Here is an 18,063-nt window from a genome sequence, read left to right as displayed (position 1 = left end):
AATATTGTTAAGAATGCCATAGCAGGTACATATAGAATATATGTAAACGATAAACTCAGCAAGGTAAGCCACGGAGAAAACAGGGCTGATAGCATCACACTGTTAACAATGAACAGATACAACTTAGTCACCTGTGGCTCTAAGACTATTAGCAACAGGTTTGTGGGACTCTCTACTATGAAGAGTGCACATCAATGTACCTCACTCATTAAAGAGAGATACAACTTGTTGACAGAAGTCCAATTACTGTAGGCAACAGTGTTCAGTCTGTAATCTGTCGTGACTGGCTACAGAGAAAGAAAAGCTCAACAGAATTGCAGTGCCTAATAGGAACAGGGTACCACTCCATCTAGGTAAGGGTGACATGGCCAGACAGACACATTCATGATATGCCATCACAAGGAACAAAAGGCAAAGCCTCAGCTAGACTTGGTCAGAGAACAGAACCAGAAGATAATACACTCTAATTCATCACCGCTGTGAGCTAGGCTGAGCTCTAGCAGCTTTTGTTTATAGTTGCTTTTACTTCTTGGTGCCCAAGGCAAGATTCCTGAGTGTCCAAGCTAAGATTTACTAGTCCTCCTTCTGTTTCCACCCTTGGGCGATGTGGTCCTCCCTACACATGACCTGAATCCCTTTAAGCATCAGTGACTACGGAAGCTGAAATGGATGGTGTGTCCTTGGAACTGAGGGTGAATTGATGAACCAACAGGCCTTCCCTAGGCAGTTGGTCAAAATCAACACCTCAACTGCTCTCTATCCCCCTTGGTTGGTTTCATTTCTCTTTAGAGGAGTTGCCACTCCCTGACTTTGCTATTGTCTACCTTTCCCATGTGCATGTAGGGACTTGATCAGTTTTGTTCACTGTTATATTCTCAGTGCCTAGACCAGTGCTAGGCACAGCAGGCACTGAAATACCTGCTAAATAAATGAATAAACCCTCTCAATGAACAAAGGTATTTATTTAGCCAAGAGATCCCAATCGTGCAAGGGTAGGGTCCTGATCACCAACCACTCATTTGGACACAGCCTTAAAAGTATCTCGTGTTCTATTCCTCTACAGCATCTACATCCACTAGCTCAAAGGATGCTCACTCATTTCTCCCCCTTAGAGGCAACCTTAGAAAAAAGAAGTCATGAGGAAATGTCAATACCTAAACTTGTCCTAAAACCTATATTGACCTTTTCCCACTAAGATTTCCTAGTCATAGTGAGAATTAAACAGGGATTTTAAAAAGGTAATTTTATTTTAATATAACTAGAAAGAAATACCTTCTAAGTCATATTAAAAAATGAAAAAGCAACACAGTAATAGCTCAGGTGACAAGATAGGAGGTTAAATTTAAGCCCCAGTTGGAATTCTGCTTTTCCCTGGATCCTATCTAATAAAAGAGTAATATGCAAATTAACCATCACCCCTCACTCCGTAACAAAGATGGTGGTGGCCATGGAGCTGGAGTGAACAGGTGGCTTGAGCTGCCCCGGCGATGGGGGAAGCCAAGCTTCCCACCTGCCCTGCTGGCCCTGAGCTCCGCTCAAGGCTACAAAGTTTCAATTATAGAAGATAAATAAATCCCAGATACCTGCTTCCAGCCCGCGGCGTAGCCAGCCTGAAAACAGCCATCAGCCCCTCACCCAGGTTGGCCACACTCCCATGGGGTGAGGGTCCCCATTGGGGGGCTTGACCAGACTGCAAACAGCCATCAGCCCCTCACCCAGGCTGGCCAGGCACCCCAGCGGGACCCCCACCCTGATCCGGGACACCCTTCAGGGCAAACCAGCCGGCCCCCACCAGTGCACCAGGCCTCTATCCTATATAATAAAAGGGTAATATGCAAATTGACCCAAACAGCAGAACGACTGGGAATGACTGGTCACTATGACACACACTGACCACCAGGGGGCAGATGCTCAATGCAGGAGCTGCCCCCTGGTGGTCAGTACACTCCCACAGGGGGAGCTCTGCTCAGCCACAAGCCAGGCTGACGGCTGCCAGCACAGCGGTGGTGGCGGGAGCCTCTCCCGCCTCTTCAGCAGCATTAAGGATGTCCTACTGCAGAGGCCTGCTCCCCGCTGGCAAGTGGACATCCTCCGAGGGCTCCCCGGCTGCCAGAGGGATGTCTGACTGCCAGCTTAAGCCCGTTCCCCCGGGGAGCGGGCCTAAGCCAGCAGCTGGACATCCCCCGAGGGATCCCAGACTGCGAGAAGGCACAGGCCGGGCTGAGGGACGCCGCCCCCCCCCTCCCCCCCACCAGTGCACAAATTTTTGTGCACCAGGCCTCTAGTATAAAACAGAATCTCTATAGATGCATAGGTAGCTGCCCTGGAAAACTTCACATTCAGTGCCTGAAAATAAACAAGCTACAGAAAACACAGAGCTGAAGTCCTTTGGTGAATCAGCAGCCAAGCTCTTGGCACCTCTGAGCCACACAGCTCTATTCAGGGACACAACTCACCCCAGATATGTCTGCGACACGGTGGATAGGCACTTCCTTCTTGCTATGCAATCCTTTGCCATTCTTAATAGCTCTGTAGAAGAAAAAAACCAATTAAAATACAAATCACACTGGGAAGAGGTAGGAGAGTGGGAAAATGCTGGTGAGAAGAGAAGTTGTTCAAATGGAGGGGTCTATTACTCACTACACAAGTCACACTGCACAGAGCTGAGTAGCCAGTGTCTGCAAGAGTACTTGGAGGAGGGAAATATAAGCCGGCTCTTCTAAACCCACTTATCAGTACTTGGCTGCTAGTTTCAGCTAATGGTGTGTCTGGTAATCAGAGAGCTCCCGGAACTTGTTTCCAAATTAGAGGCATTGTTCCAGGCACAAAAGAAGAATAGTTGGAAGAGCAGACTCCTAAGAAACACAAGCAATAATGTTTCTTCCTATGTTTAATCACATGAAACATTTAAAATGCAAAATATGTAGCTAGTGTTCCAATTCTAATGGAAATAAGTTCCTCCCAAGTAAAAAGATAAGTTGCTCTGAATGAAGCAATATTGTATGGAAAAGCCATTTAACAGTAGAGGAGAGGTTAGCCATGGCTACATAACTGACATGAAGCCTCGTTTTTCATCAGTCTCAGGTTGTAGTAACAGTAGCTTTAGCAGGGGGCTCTGGGACTCTGCCACACATCTGACCCCTGGTTGGTCTGCTCCAATCTCCCACCTTTCATCCCCTAATCCCTTGAATGGTAACAGGGACTGAAGCCCAAGCATCACTGGGTACGATCACTGATGTAACAATGAAGGGCTGGTGAATAAAAGCTGGTGCGTAAATAACTAAGTCACTGCACTAATAGGTCAGACCTTCCTGTGTTCTGTCAGTCTGCAGACCCAAGCAGGGAACATTCCTGAGTTTAGAGAATGAGGAACAGAGATTCAGGGGTGTGCCCATTCTGTGGATTAGCCTTTTTAGAGTTTCTGAATTCCAGAGAAAAGGAAAACTGTCCAGACCAGGGTCAAATATGTCAAACCCTCACACTAGTAACCACGCTTCTACATTCTTCTTACCCAGGCTCTCACGAAATGACCAGCAGGAGAGGACACTGCTCTGCAAGAGGTTCTTTTAGGCCCTGACTTTCTAAATCAAATTCACAGAAACCAAATGAGGTGAACGTTGCTCGATGCAAGTTGTAACAGTCATATTTCTTACATACGTGGGCCATTACCATCCATCCCTCGCCCCTTCCTCCATCACAGGGGATCTGTCTCTGACTCAACTGATTTAAATGCCTTCTGGTCAGAAACAACAAACAAATACTTTCCTTACTACCTCGTTTTCATTCCATGATGAGGTTAGGATATGAAAGCACAGTGTTAACAAGAAAAAAAAATCACACACTCCCTCTGCTCTGAACTGCTAACTGAAAGAAAGCATGTCAAAGTTCCTTGAGTACCACAGCTCCCTCCTGAACTTGAAGCAAGGGCTTCTTCAGCTTTAGAAATTGCAAATAGGTCAGATTCTTCCTTTTACAATTTAGTCCAAGGATTGATCATTCAGGGAGCCTGTTAATATCACGGACCAGGGCTGGTTCTCAAGGTCTGTCCCAGGCCTTTGGGATTTATAAACTCACGGGAGAGGACTAGAGGATGGTTTATATGGGAAACCACTGGCTGGAAGCCAACAACAGAGCTAACTCATCCTCTGCCACCAACAGGCTCTCCCTCTCCCCATTCTGCTACCTTAACCTTCACGGTGAGGCCTGCTAAGTTTTCTGCAGGTCCTCTGGGGGCACAAAATGCCTACAGCCTGATCTCCTTCCAACAACAAGGACAACTGAAACAAATGGACCTGCCCTGTAAACAGGCAGTTGATGTGAGAGCACTGCTGAACCCGTGGCCTTTCCTGGGGGCTGGAAAGCATTTCGTACAGTCTGAGAGAAAAGAACTGGGCCTGAGCAGTAAGTTAGAAAACAGAGGTTCGAGGCAAAGGATTCTTTCTGTGACCCCAAAGTAGCTCTGCTCTGTGCCATAAGCAGAAATCCAGGACTTAACCAAGATTAAGCATGCCACCCAAAGGAAAAAATAATACCCCAAGCAAAAAAACCATGGATAACAGTGTGCATAAGACATCTAAACACAAACAAACCAGAATTCTTTAAAATTAAGTCTTAAAAAGAAAACTTTATGCTCTACCTTGTTCCTAAAAAGGATATTATCAGACTCTTATTTACATTCAGGCATTAATTTGGGAAAAACCTTCAAAAACTTAATTTTTTCATACTTATGACTGCTAAATTAGATCAATTTCAAGTACATACAAGAGGCAGCAAGAAAGTAGTAGTATAACATCATATACAACCCAGCCATGGCTCAGTGGTTAAGCGATGACCTATGAACCAGGAGGTGATGGTTTGATTCCCAGTCAGGGCACATGCCTGGGTTGCAGGTTGGGGGCTTGATCCCCAGTGGGGGACATGCAGGAAGCAGCCAATCAGTGATTCTCTCTCATAGATGTTTCTATCTCTCTCTCCCTCGCCCTTCCTCTCCCTTTTATGAGATCAATAAAAATATATTTTAAAAAAGTAACATCATATAGAAACTGAGAAACAGTTCTCACTGCTGTTAACAAACCAGAGGCCACACTGAGAGTTAATAATTCGTAAATACTAAATACAAATAATGCCCACCAACAGTATGAGTGATGCACTGGACTCAGGCTGCCAAACGAGAGGGCTCGGAAAAATGAGCTACATGGTTATGTAATTCTGCTTGGGTCTCCTTCCCTGTGCTGGGGTTGCCTTGGTTCTTGTCCCCATACTGCTGCAGAAATGAGCTGGTGAGCCATCCAGAAAACCGCCCTCAGCCTGACACAAGCCTAATAAAGCCACAGCAGGAGAGTAACGGAGAAGTGCCCAGTGTCGGGTCTCAAAGAGGAAAGGAGCAAACACCAAGAGTGGCAGGCCTGCCACAGTCTTTCCAAAGGGAACATAACACACATCTCTGTTCCAGGACTATAAGGCTAAAGGACAGACTCCCCTAACAGTTGGATGGATGGTAAATAGAGTCAAGACCCACGCGTCTTACATAACCTAATTTCTTTGGGATGGGTTTGGGGAGCTCTGTCTTTGAAACATAGGAGGGGAGTCAGCTAGCAGGTTTGCTTCCACTGAAACCTGCTCCATAGAGCAAATACCAACACCCCTCCCGCATCCCTCTCCCCACAGGCTGCAACCACAGCTCAACATCCCTTTTCATTAGGCAAGGAATGAAACTCCTGACTCCTAAACTTCTCCTGCTGCGTCTGCTTAATAGCTGCTTTCTCACAAAGGCAGGCTGCGCTCAGGCCAGCCAGGAGAAAGGAAGCAGTGGGGCAGAGCACAGCTTGCTTCTCGCAGAACCTTAGTCTCCAAGAAGCAGCAGCGTGCAAAGATGGCAAAGACCCGCGATGTCGACAATGGAGAGAAATCACCACCAGCCAGGAAACCTGAGTATACATCCATTCATGCAAAGGGCTAAAGGTCAGAAGAGAAATAAAAACTCAGCTTTCCAGGTTGCTTCTAGAAGCTACAGTGTGGGAACAGAATTCCATTCCAATCATTAGAAACACTCCTCTTCCTTGAAACAGCCAAGTTTAAAATTCTCACACAAGATGCTCCTGCTTCCCCAATAGAAGATAAAACCATCAACTGTTAAAACAAGATTACCCCCACTGACTGAGCACAACAGGATTAGAACCTCAGCACATTTTATGCAATGACGGAGTTTTCTCTTAGGATCTGGGTTCCCTTACTCAGACGAAAAACCTACAGACCAAGACCAGCCCTCTCCAAGGCACCATTGACACTAACAGTTTGTAAGATTACAAAGAAAGTCAAAGATTCTATGGTTAGATGCAACCTAACACCAACCGTAAAAGAGCTATCACATTCGGAATTATTAACCTGGGGACATAAGTGAGCTGCACATTTAGCTGAAGTATCTACAAACTACCCTTAAATGGTAAAAGTATAGATCTGAATTTTTATGGGGAACAGGAGCTTCCAACAGTTTCACAAAAAGAAATGCTTTCGTATATAAAATCTATTTAAAGAAAATAAAGTGGTGGAGAGCAGAATGGCCTACAACAGAGAAGTGGCAGGGAAACGATATGGTGAGGGAAGCTATAGAGCTGAAAGATATAAGGAGATCCTGAATTCTTAAATTTCCCTTAAACGATGCTTTCTTGATAACTAGGAACCAAAATGTCCCATAATTCTGCTTCTGCTTCATCCACCATCCGATACTTCCTTCCTAGATGTACGCATGTGGCCCTTTGGTCACCTATTAGGCCAGGCCCTCACCAATTTATTCCAAGATAGTAATACTTCAAGTAAATTCACTCAGTTCCTTTTGATACTGCACACTACTTTGATCCAGCATTGTGTTCCACGGTTGCATGGCTTCTCATAAAAATCTGTTTCATCATTTTGCTCCCTACTTCCACCCAAAACAAAGACCACCAGCCTGTGACATCAAGGGGAAATTAAAATGCTTAGCTTACTTGGGCCTCTACCATGCAGCCCCAGTTTATATCTTCACATGGTTTCTACATTACTCCTTCTAATACAATTAGACCATTTTCTCTAGGTCTCTATACAAAAGTTATTCATTATGTGTGCTCTCCCAGATCCAAAGTATAGAATAAAGAGTTATAACTTAGAGCTGTAGGAACACAATTATCACATCAGGAATTCTTAACCTCGGGTCCTAGGAAAGCTGCAGTTTATATGCTGGGAGTATTTACAGATGACTTTGAAATGGTAGTGGAATTATATAAATATACATATGGGGGGGGGGGGGGACAGGCTCAGTTCAGCAGGTAATTATAAACTGCAATATATTGCTTTCAAAGTACATCATGTGTTCATCTTTATTTCCATAGCTAGAACTCAGGCCTTTTGAGGGTTAGGATTCTGTCCTTGATGTTTGTTACCGTATTTAACACAGAGCTATGTTCAAATAGTTATATAAACCCAATACCATCTAGTGCAATTATTGTGTGTCTAGCAAAGCTGAACAAATGACTGGTGACTGACTAATGCAGAACGCTGAGAATATTTCAAACTGGAGACATGGATAATGCCAAAGTGACTGCAGGCTAAAGAGTGAGGTGCCTGGCTCTCCTACATACATTCAGGGCATGCTCCCATTCTTAGGCATATTGTTTTTACTACTTGGAATGGTACAGAGCAGAAGAGCTTAGAGCCTGGCCTCTGAGCAGAAGCAGAAGTGCACCAAGAACCAAGGCATCACATTCCCCTCAGCAAGTCTAGAAAACAATCTGAATGGCAGTGAGTCGGAGCAGAGCTCTGACCACCATAAACAATAAACAGTAAACCAGAACAAAGTGGCAGGATTGCATGCAACTCCTAGCTAGATAATACAGGAAAGGCTGAAAAGCAGAACCAAGAGTGAGTAACTTCTAAAGTACCTCTCACTGTGTTTCAGGCCACATTGACGAATACAGTGTTTCAGCTTGAACCAAATACAGGTATCAATGAAACATAACAGCAATAAACAATTCCTTTAGCCTCACTACTGGTTCCTTGGAGGAAGCAACAGGGTTCTGACACTCAGAAAATAAGATACAGAGCAGGCACAGGTGCAGAATGGTACGGTGGGGGCACTAAGATTATGCGGCTACATTTTCAACGCAATCAGATTTACTGATAAGAAAGACAGAAAAGATGGAGCAAATGCAGACTGGAAATGAGGAAATTGAGTCCTGCAGTCAAGGAGAAGTGGGAAGACTAGTGACTCTGTAGGTATTACGAGGCAGTGGAGCAAATAACAAAGAACTCTAGGCCATCATTTCATCTACAATTAATATAAGGAGAAATGAAGACACATGCTATTGTGCCAGGCATGACAACTGACCTGCAGTGCTTAGTGAGAGAGAGGAGGAAAAACTGAGCCCTGCACAAAGAACCAGCAGAGAAAAGGCATCCCAGTGCTAAATTGATGGGAAATACCAGCAAACGAACTCTACGGCCCCATTAGGACCACAGGACTATTAGTTCTGGTGGAAATGGTCGATAACAGTCTAAGGTCTGCTTGAGAGGACAAGGCCTCAGAAAGGTGAGATCAGATGCAATCTTGGCTTAAAACTGCCTCCATGACACTGGTTTCATAATTTTTCATGTCTTGATAACAAAGGCAATAAATGGCCATCAGAAAAAAGATTGGTGTAACAATAATTCATTACAAGACAAAAGCATCATTACCATAATTTCTAAGTGCTTATATACACACTAGGGGCCGGGTGCACGAAGATTTATGCACAGGGGGAGGGGGGCGGGTCCCTCAGCCTGATCTGCACCATCTCCAATCTGGGAGCCCTCAGGGGAGCCCTCTCCAATCTGTGAGTTTCTGTCTGTCTCTATAATCATGTGAGCAAACTGTCTGAGACCCCAACCCAGTTTGGTTTTGTGCTCACAGAATAGTAGAGGTCTTTTTTTTTTCTTTGCTCCATTGGTGGAGATTTCCTAGAAGTTTTAGGATATCTTCCCTTTAATTTTTCCTCGACACTCTGGCTTTACTTATGTCTCTCACCTTTGCTCTCCCTCCATCCCCCACCCGCAACAGTAACTTGCCCCAGGCTCACTTTGCTCTAGTGTCTAGGACAGTGGTTCTCAACCTTCCTAATGCCACAACCCTTTAATACAGTTCCTCATGTTGTGGTGACCCCCAATTTCATTGTTACAAATTGAACATAATTAAAGCATAGTGATTAATCACAAAAACAATATGTGTTTTCCAATGGTCTTAGGCAACCCCTGTGAAAGGGTTGTTCGACCCCCAGGTTGAGAACCGCTGGTCTAGGAGATCCCACAACGTGTCTGCCACGAGAACTACAATTCCCAGCATTCCTGGTGCTCCCCGCACTCTGGGCTTCCACTTCTGGTCCAGGGGCTGCCACCAGAACTACGATTCCCAGAATTCCTGGTGCTCCTCGTGCACTTGTTTTTTTCACTGCCCCCCCCCCCCCCACACACACACCCCCGGCCACTTGGCAGTGTGGTGGGCATTCCTGCCCCGCCCCACAACTGCTCGGCGCCTGTGCACATAGGCCCGGATTGGCCGGGGGGTCATTCTCGGAACCCTGGCCACTCCTGGCCTACAGACTCAGAGCAGCCTGGGTCCCAAAGACACCCATCCCTGGGACCCACACTGCTTGGTGCTGGTGCATGTGCAAGTGGCTGCCCTGCCCCCAGCCGCTTGGTGCCTGTGTATGCAAATTAACTTGCCATCTTTGGTGGGTTAATTTGCATACTCGCTCCTGATTGGCTGGTGGGAGCTGTGAAGGTACAGTCAATTTGCATCTTTCTCTTTTCTTAGTGTAAATTCCCACCCACTCACACTTCCAAAAAAAGGGGGAGAAAATTTTGCAGCCTCTCCCTCCCACAAACAAAACTAAATGAACACTTCCCTATGTTAATTTTTTACATTATTTTAATAGATGCACATAAATCCATCATATGGATACAAGTTCCATAATTTACTCAACTGTCTATTGCTAGATATTTATGTGAATATAATACTCCTAATATTATAAATAATGCCATGAGGAATAACTTTTAAATAAACTGTTGGGTGCCTCACTAATTACTCCTTAGGATAAATTCTCAGAAGTCCAAGTGCTCTGTCACAGGACAGCAAAGCACTATTGTTTTCCGTTTCCAGATAGACAGAACACGCCTTGCTTCATGGATTCTATTTGTGGATAACTCTTTAATTTAGGTGCTCCTTCCTCATGCCATTCAGATATCCACTTACATTTCTACTCTTACACAATTATATTTGCAATTTTTCACTTGCTCCTTCAAATCCCCATTAGACTATGTGAGGTTTTTTTGTTTTTTATCACAATGTACCTGATAATGTATTTGTTACTGTAACAGAGAAAATGTTAATGCCTCTTTTTTACTGAGCGAAAAGCAGCAGGCTTTTTGGTTGGAAAATGGTTTTCCCAATGTGCGCTACATTTACTGGGACCTGCTGGGAAAAATTCAATGCCATCCACCTGAGAGCTAGATCTCTGAACTTGATGCAGACAGAGGCAAAATGAATGGGAAGTACTCCATCTCAACTTCTGGGCCCAGAGCTGCAGAGGGGAGTTGGGGCAGCTTAGGATAAAACAGAAATGCAAGAAATGTAGATGCAAAAAATAATGCAATTCAAAGAAAGCTATGAAGCGGATCTCCCCTTCACCAGTAGCTATAAAACTCTGTTCATGCATTGATGTATCAGTGATTAATTGTTCAAACTATAGTCCTCCCGAGAGATTTCCAAGGCTTAGAGTAAAGTAGGATAGTGGCATCTGTGATACTTAGCCTTCGGACCACTCAGCCCCCTCACACTGCAGACGAGCCAAATCAAGCAAGCACAGCAACCCTCAAGCACTGGTAAAGGCTCCTCTAAAGGAACTGAAAAAAGCCATGAATGCAGAGTATGAGGAAGGGGACAGAGACAAGAGTCAAAGGGAATAAAGAGCTGTTTGACTAAGTTGGTGGGAACAGGATGCTGTAACTACAGTAGGGAAGGCAAATCCAAAGCCTGTCATTCCATGCCTTGCTCTCTATTACTTACAAACATGATTATAATTCACATTGCAATAAGATCATTAAGTTGTCACAGAAGGACACATATTTTGATTTGTTTCATGGTAGTCAGGAATTGTTTAGGGCAGTGGTTCTCAGATTTCAGGGTGCACCAGGATCATCTGAAGGATGTGTTGAAAGAGACTGCTGAAACTCAAGTCCAGAATTTCTGGTTCAGGAAGTCTGGGGTGGGGGGAGTTTTGGAGGAACCTTAGAATTCGCATTTCTAACAAGTTCCAGGTGCCATTAACATTGCTGGTCTGAGGACCATACTTTGAGAATGATTTGGTTTAGGGAGTCAAGTTATAAGACATTCAAAAGAGTCAATAGTCAAGTGTTATCACTCCATTGTTACAAATTATTTTGGATTAAAATTATATTCCCAGTATGATTATCTTCAAATGTATTTTGAAATACACATTGAAACGTCAAATATTTAGGAGTTGTGTGAAAGAAGCAAGAGCCATTTGGCCAAGAGAACAGTGAGATGGAAGAGAATAGACAAACGGTTCTGGATAAATGATCACGGCTGACCTGGGATAGGATGGGATGGGATGGGATGGGATGGGGTGGGGTGGAGGGAGGCTGACAAACCCAATTATCTAGGATGGATATTCTAGAATGACTTCCTCCAAACTAATATAACAAGTTCAGATTAAGGACTACAGAAAAGAGTGGAGAGAGATATCTATTTCTTACTATGAGTTCATTATTTGACCATGAGCTGACAGAACCACTCACAGCTTTGTATATAAAAAAGAAAAAAAACTAATGGGTTCCAACTTTATCCCAAACCCCTCACACTAGTCATCAAGGTGAGTCTCACAGCTCGAGTTCTTTCAGCAGGAACTGGGGGTAGCACAGGAAGGGAAGGGTAAGATGAAGAGTGAACAGATCCTCTGAATATCCTGAAGGAGAAAACTATTTGGAAATGGAGACATTATACAGCTCTCTAGAAGTGGCCATTTGTGCTGCCTTAAATGCAGATTGATTACTGCTATTTGGATGTTGAGTGCATCATCTTTTCTGAGGAAAGGGAAAAGCTCAATTTCCCCACATTCAGCTGTGTCGTCAAATCACTTCCCTACACCAGTTCTTTTAATGCATTTTTCTGTTATCACAAACTCTTGCAATAGCTTATCTACCCTACACCCCAACAGCGAAGCCCCACACACTGACACGTGCTGCATAACATTAGCAACCTCATGACCATGACACCTAACTGCAAGTTCAAAATGTAGTGGGGTGTGCACTCCGGGGTTAAAGAAGAAGGGAGGCTGTCAGGATATTGATGACAAAGAACAGCCCCCTTCCTTTGCACTGGCTTCCAACATGCACTGGCATGATGCAATGCTACTGCTGAACAGGACAGAAGAACACTGGCCCAACTCCAGCTTTCGATGAAGCTTGGGCTAAAAATCCAACCGTTCCCTGGAGGTAGAGGAATCTGCGATTATGCAGAGAGAGAGAAAAACTTCAATCCAAGCTCTGTTTTTAACAGTATTCGGTAGGATCTGGTTTGAAACAATAATAAATTTCATTTGTTGAGGTCATTAGATTGAAAGTGAGAACTCTTGGATTATTTAAAGCTGTGTCATTGAACTATTGAGAAGATAAGAACAGAGGCTGAATAGAAGAGCTGAATTTCAGAGACATGCTCTCACGGGAAAATTTAATAAAAGAGATGGAATAAAAAAGATGTACGCCAGGCAGTATTATTAACACAGAGGGAGAAAGAGGAGGGGCTCAGAAAACAGGAAAGAAAATAGAAGAAATAGGAAAAATAGCAATATCTAGAGGCACTATTGAAGGTATTTAATGTCTGTCTCTCTGAGATTGCGTGCTTTGCAAGGCTTGAGTCCATTACCTTTTTTTTCACCACTATTATCCCCAATGCCTGGGCCCCAGGAAACACTCATGGAAATGAGAAGAAAGAAAAGAAAAAAAATGAAAAGCCATCACATGCAAAATAAACTAGCCTTGCACAACTGCTCCCCATAGAGGAATGATTTGTTTCCTTGGAGAACTGGTTAACTCCTGTAATCTATACACGGTGATAGGATATATTAGATTTAAAATTTTAAAACACACTCAAATTCAACACCAATTTCCTCACTGGATTGGTATGCAGATGAAACTTGCTTCTTATTAAGGTATTTAACAAATCAGGACTGTCAAACCAGAAGTACCGAGCTCTTCCATTTTTCCATTTAAGTATCCTAAAGTCAAAGTTTTTAACTTTGCAACAGAAAGTGCGGGTGGAAGAAAGTCTTCACATTACATTCAAAACCGATACTGTAAATGTCAGTTAGATTATAGATACCGAGAGGAAGGATTCTATCAAAAAGTGTTGTACTTTTAAAGCACAGGGTGTGTTTTTTCCACCTATTGAAATTTTAGAGGGAAAAATTTCTATAAATCAGAAAAAATGGGAGCTTCTGTGGCTAAATAAAGAATGGGAGGCCAAGAGCACTTCTTTCCCAGTGGTACTGAAAGCACTTCAGTGCAAATGCAACACACAGTCACAAGTCACTGCTACAAAGGCATGGAAATTACATCACCACGGGAGATTCTTACTTACAACAATTTGATAAGACTTTAATCAAGGACTGGTGTTGATGGGGATTGGAGATGCAGAAGTCAGCAAGGCAGGAGCACTAGTTGGTTTTTATTTTTTAAAGAAAGGGGGTGTTGCCCGAGCAGGTTTGGCTCAGTGGAGAGAGTGTCGGCCTGCAGACCGGGTCCCAGCTTCAATTCTGATCAAGGATACATGTCTGGGTTTTGGACAAGATCCCCACTGGGGGGCTTGCAGGAGGCAGCCAATCATTCTCTCTAATCATTGATGTTTCTCTCTCTCTCCATTCCTCTCTGAAATCAATAAAAATATATTTTCCCAAAAAATAAGAAAAAAAGAAAGGAGGTGTTGCAAGGTTTGCTCAATCAGAAAACAGCCCCTGGAGGGCGTAGGAAGAGAAGGAGCTAAGGCAGAGCTGAGAGGGGCAGGCTCATGCTTGCTTCTCAAAGATGGAAGACAACATCACAGTTTTCTTAATCTGCAGTATGCTGGGCCAGAAATAGAAAATTCATGAGAGTCTAGCCTGCCCTTTTCTCTTCTCAGGAGATAACCCTAGACTCATTATGCACATCCAGGATGAATCAAAATTCATTTAAATTGGCTCAGACACCAGACTGTTCAAAACAATTACTTTCCCACAGTCAAACCGGGGCATCATTTTCTGTTTTGAATATATATACACCCTATCTTAATATCACAAAATCTTAGCATTAAGAAGTGCCTTAAAGAAATAAAGCCCCCGCCTTGGGCAGCTTGGCTCAGTCATTAGAGCATCAGCCCGAGAAGGGTTCGATTCCTGGTCAAGGGCATGTACCTCGGTTACAGGTTCAATCCCCTGTCCTGGTCAGGGCTCAAGCATGAAGCAACCAATAGATGTGTCTCTCTCACGTCAATGTTTTTCTCTCTCTCTCCACTCCCTTCCACTCTCTCTAAAAATAAATGGAAAAAATATCCTACTCCTCCGGTCAGGATTACAAAAAAAGTAGGAAAGAAGCCCTAGCCCTGGCTGGTGAGGCTCAGTTGGTTGGGCATCGTCATGTGCATCAAAGGTTGCAGGTGTAATTCCTGGTCAGGGCACATGCCTGGGATGTGGGATCAATCCCCAGTGGGAGGTGTGCAAGAGGCAGCCGATAGATGTTCCGCTCCCACACTGATGTTTCTTTCTCTCTCCCTCTCCCTCTCCCTTCCCCTCTCTCTAAATATCAATAAAAAGTCTTAAAAATAAAATAAAGAAAACCCCAACTTCGGAATTAACAGAAACGTCTGGGTTTTGCTGCAATGAGTGGCAGAGGCTAACAGTTTCTAGGAGATCTTAAAGTATGACATTTTTAAATACAGTTACTGGTAAAGAAGAATGCACACAGATAAAATATTCTCCAGGTATGGATGTCCAAGGAAAACAAGGCACACAGCCAGGCTTTGATCTAATTCCAAGCATCACCAGCTCATCTTCAGTGTCCATAACAAGCTCAACAAAAGCCAACTTGGAAGACCTCTGGAATACTAAGGAAATTCACATTCTAGCCTGTTTAAAATCATATGGATGTGTTATACCAAGTATACAGGATAGAGTACATAAACACATTAGAAAATAAGAAGGGCCCCAATAATGACTCAGTAGCTTGGGAATCCCTCAGAAGAATATGGAGATGCTCTGAAGGAGTCAAAAGCTTGCCTTCAGTTGAGACCACTCATCAAGACTAGAAATGTAGCAGGCCAGCCGACTGAGACATACTGAAATTAACCGAGAATTGGAAATGTTGGAAAATCAATGTGGAGAATGAAAAATTAGCATGGTGCAGAATAGAAATGATGTGTCACACCACCAAAGGAGCCGAAATGATTTCCCCAAAAAGAAACAGAAAGATGAGGAGTATCACCAAGAAATGTGGATCAGCTTCTCCTCAGTTCTTTCTGTTAAAAATCAGGACACACACTAGAGCTCTCAGAATCCTGGACAAAGTCAAGGGCTTTCAATGGGGCCCAGGAGAGTGCATACAAAATGCCAAACCTTATCTTGCCAGAACACAGGTAATGAGGGAGGAGGTAGCTGATAATAGACAACTGAACTAGAAAAGAAGGTCTGCATGTTGCGAACCACGGGTTTCTTTAGCCTTTAAACGAAAAAAGATGTTGCTTCCTCTAAACAGGCTAGAGCAGGGGTGGGCAAACTTTTTGACTCGAGGGCCACAATGGGTTCTTAAACTGGACCGGAGGGCTGGAACAAAAGCATGGATGGAGTGTTTGTGTGAACTAATATAAATTCAAAGTAAACATCATTACATAAAAGGGTACGGTCTTTTTTTTTTTTTTTTTAGTTTTATTCATTTCTAACGGGCCGTAGTTTGCCCACGGCTGGGCTAGAATGTGCATTTGAGGCATAATGAGGGTTTCCCAGAAGCAGACAGACATTTGTCTGAAGGAGCCTGGAAGGGTCAGCAAACTGAACAGAGCTCCTGAGGTGGTCTGAGTGTGTTTCTGGCAGGCAGGTGAATATGCTTGAAAGCAGCAGGCAAGCTAGAAATTGGTATTCTTGTTCCTCTTTGGTTTCACCTGGTCTCCCAATGGGTGCATAAGGCAACACTCCCTGAGCTCCCATCAGATGATCTGAGAAAAGTTGGCAGATCACACCACCCACCTCTGCAGAGGAAGCAGCAGCTGCAGAGCCCTGAGGAAGCTCATCAGCTCCTGGGCAGGCAGGTCCGTTGACTCGAGAAGTCAGACGAGTTAACAGGCTGCCCTTTCCCCATAGCGTACAATGTTTCTCTAAAAGGTCTAATGGCCAAGCAATGCTGTGGAAAGTAAAGTTAATAGAAGAGCACTGTGCACCGTGCTGATATCACTGGTGATAACCAGAGAGAAAAACAGGGATCCAGGAGTCAGAAACAAAGAAACCTGTTGGAATTAATACCCTTGGTGGGGGAGGGCCTAACAAACCACTTTTTACTGAATGAATTCCAGGATGAACGATATGAACACAGCAGATGCTATTCATTTGGCCTCTGCTAATGCTTTAGACACAGTACCTCAAGAAATTTTACTTGGGAAATTAATTCAAATTAGCTTGGTTCAGCATGTAATCACTGAAGATTAAAAAGTGGCTGAAGGATGATAAACAAAAGACAGTTAAGTGGGAGTCCACACACTAAGAGACTTGGGGTCAACATCGAAGCCATTCTTGTCAGGGGTTCTTCTCAGGGCCCAGGAAGACGGAAACAACTCTCAAGTGAGATCTGCAGAGGATGTTAAGCTGGGAACAGAGGAAGCCCACTGACAGGGGCATAAAATTCCAAGGTAGAGTTCAACCGAAAAAAAAAACAGTTTATCTTGGGGAAAACGACCCCAAACTCCCATAATATTCCATAGACAGGCGGGGTAAGGGGCAGAAGCAGCATGGAAAAAGAGCTCCGACACGCTGTAACGTGACAGAAGCAAGTAAGAATGCTAAGGGAACACAAGGTGTGTGTCATGGAGAATGGAGCGCTGCATACTGCAGGCAAACAAAAATAAAGCAGAGCATCAGAAAATAGCTGATCTTGAAGTGAGGCCAACTTTATCATTTAAAAGGTGGAAGGGGGGGGGGTACATTCTGCACTGAAGAAATGTTTTAATGGCTAAAAAACCACCATTCTTAATCTGGCAGGTGTTCCGGTCTTTCTCAGATCTTAAGTCGTCTCCCTGGGGGTTAGCATCTAGAAGGTGGCTCTGGGCTGGCTGCTGTTCTGAGGCTCATTGACAATACTGCCCCAAAGGAAAACTCACAGTTCAGGCTGGCCATTTCTCCTCAGTCTTGACGAGGTTTGCACTGCCTTAGAGCAATGCCTCACAGGCTTGGGGAAGTAGTCAATTTCTCTCCGTTTACTCAACCTGCAATAGTGCACTGACCCTGAAGCCAGTTTTTCCACCATCCATCTGAAAGCAATGGCTCAACACAATTATCTCCAGGCAGCTCACTGCTTTAGCAGGCAGGCACCTTGTTACATTCCTTCAGCTCAAAATGGGTACTGGACTAAAGAGGCTCTTTTCTTCTTAAAACCTAAAACCTAAGAAATTCACTCTCTATGCAAACTCATTAAACATGACAGCACAACACAGCTACTTCAAACAGCATAGTAGGAGAGCTTGTGTGGCTTCACTTTCCAGAGCAGCTATGCAAAGGACTTTCATGCTCACCTGCTGATGAGAATTAAGTCTTCACTGTGGCAGAGTAAACCCAGGGTAGAAAACAGGCTTCTCTGGGAAGGCATAACCTGTTTTTCAAGTTACCACCGGACCAAGCTGAGCTCACCCAGCACAGATTCACCACCCCAAATCCCACCGTAACTATCTACACTAATAAAAGAGAAACATGCAAATTGGTGTCACTCCGCTATGCCCGCCAGCCAATCAGGATGAGTATACAAATT

The 18,063-nt window shown here is 44.0% G+C and overlaps 1 protein-coding gene across 1 annotated transcript in view; it reads right to left on the bottom strand.

Moving 5' to 3' along the window:
- The window catches only part of SND1 (staphylococcal nuclease and tudor domain containing 1), a 447,431-nt gene that overhangs the window by 182,688 nt on the left and 246,680 nt on the right, over positions 1-18,063 (bottom strand). Inside the window, exon 14 of the mRNA XM_070423847.1 lies at positions 2,457-2,529. Within this exon, the coding sequence (XP_070279948.1) occupies positions 2,457-2,529 (73 nt within the window). The remainder of the gene's footprint in view (positions 1-2,456; positions 2,530-18,063) is intronic.

Source organism: Myotis yumanensis, unplaced genomic scaffold (assembly GCF_028538775.1).
Source record: "Myotis yumanensis isolate MYYU_CA2020_CCGP unplaced genomic scaffold, mMyoYum1.0.hap1 SCAF_9, whole genome shotgun sequence".
NCBI classification, from domain to species: domain Eukaryota; kingdom Metazoa; phylum Chordata; class Mammalia; order Chiroptera; family Vespertilionidae; genus Myotis; species Myotis yumanensis.
Note: the sequence above shows the minus strand (reverse complement) of the source record. Positions and strands in the feature narration are given on the sequence as shown.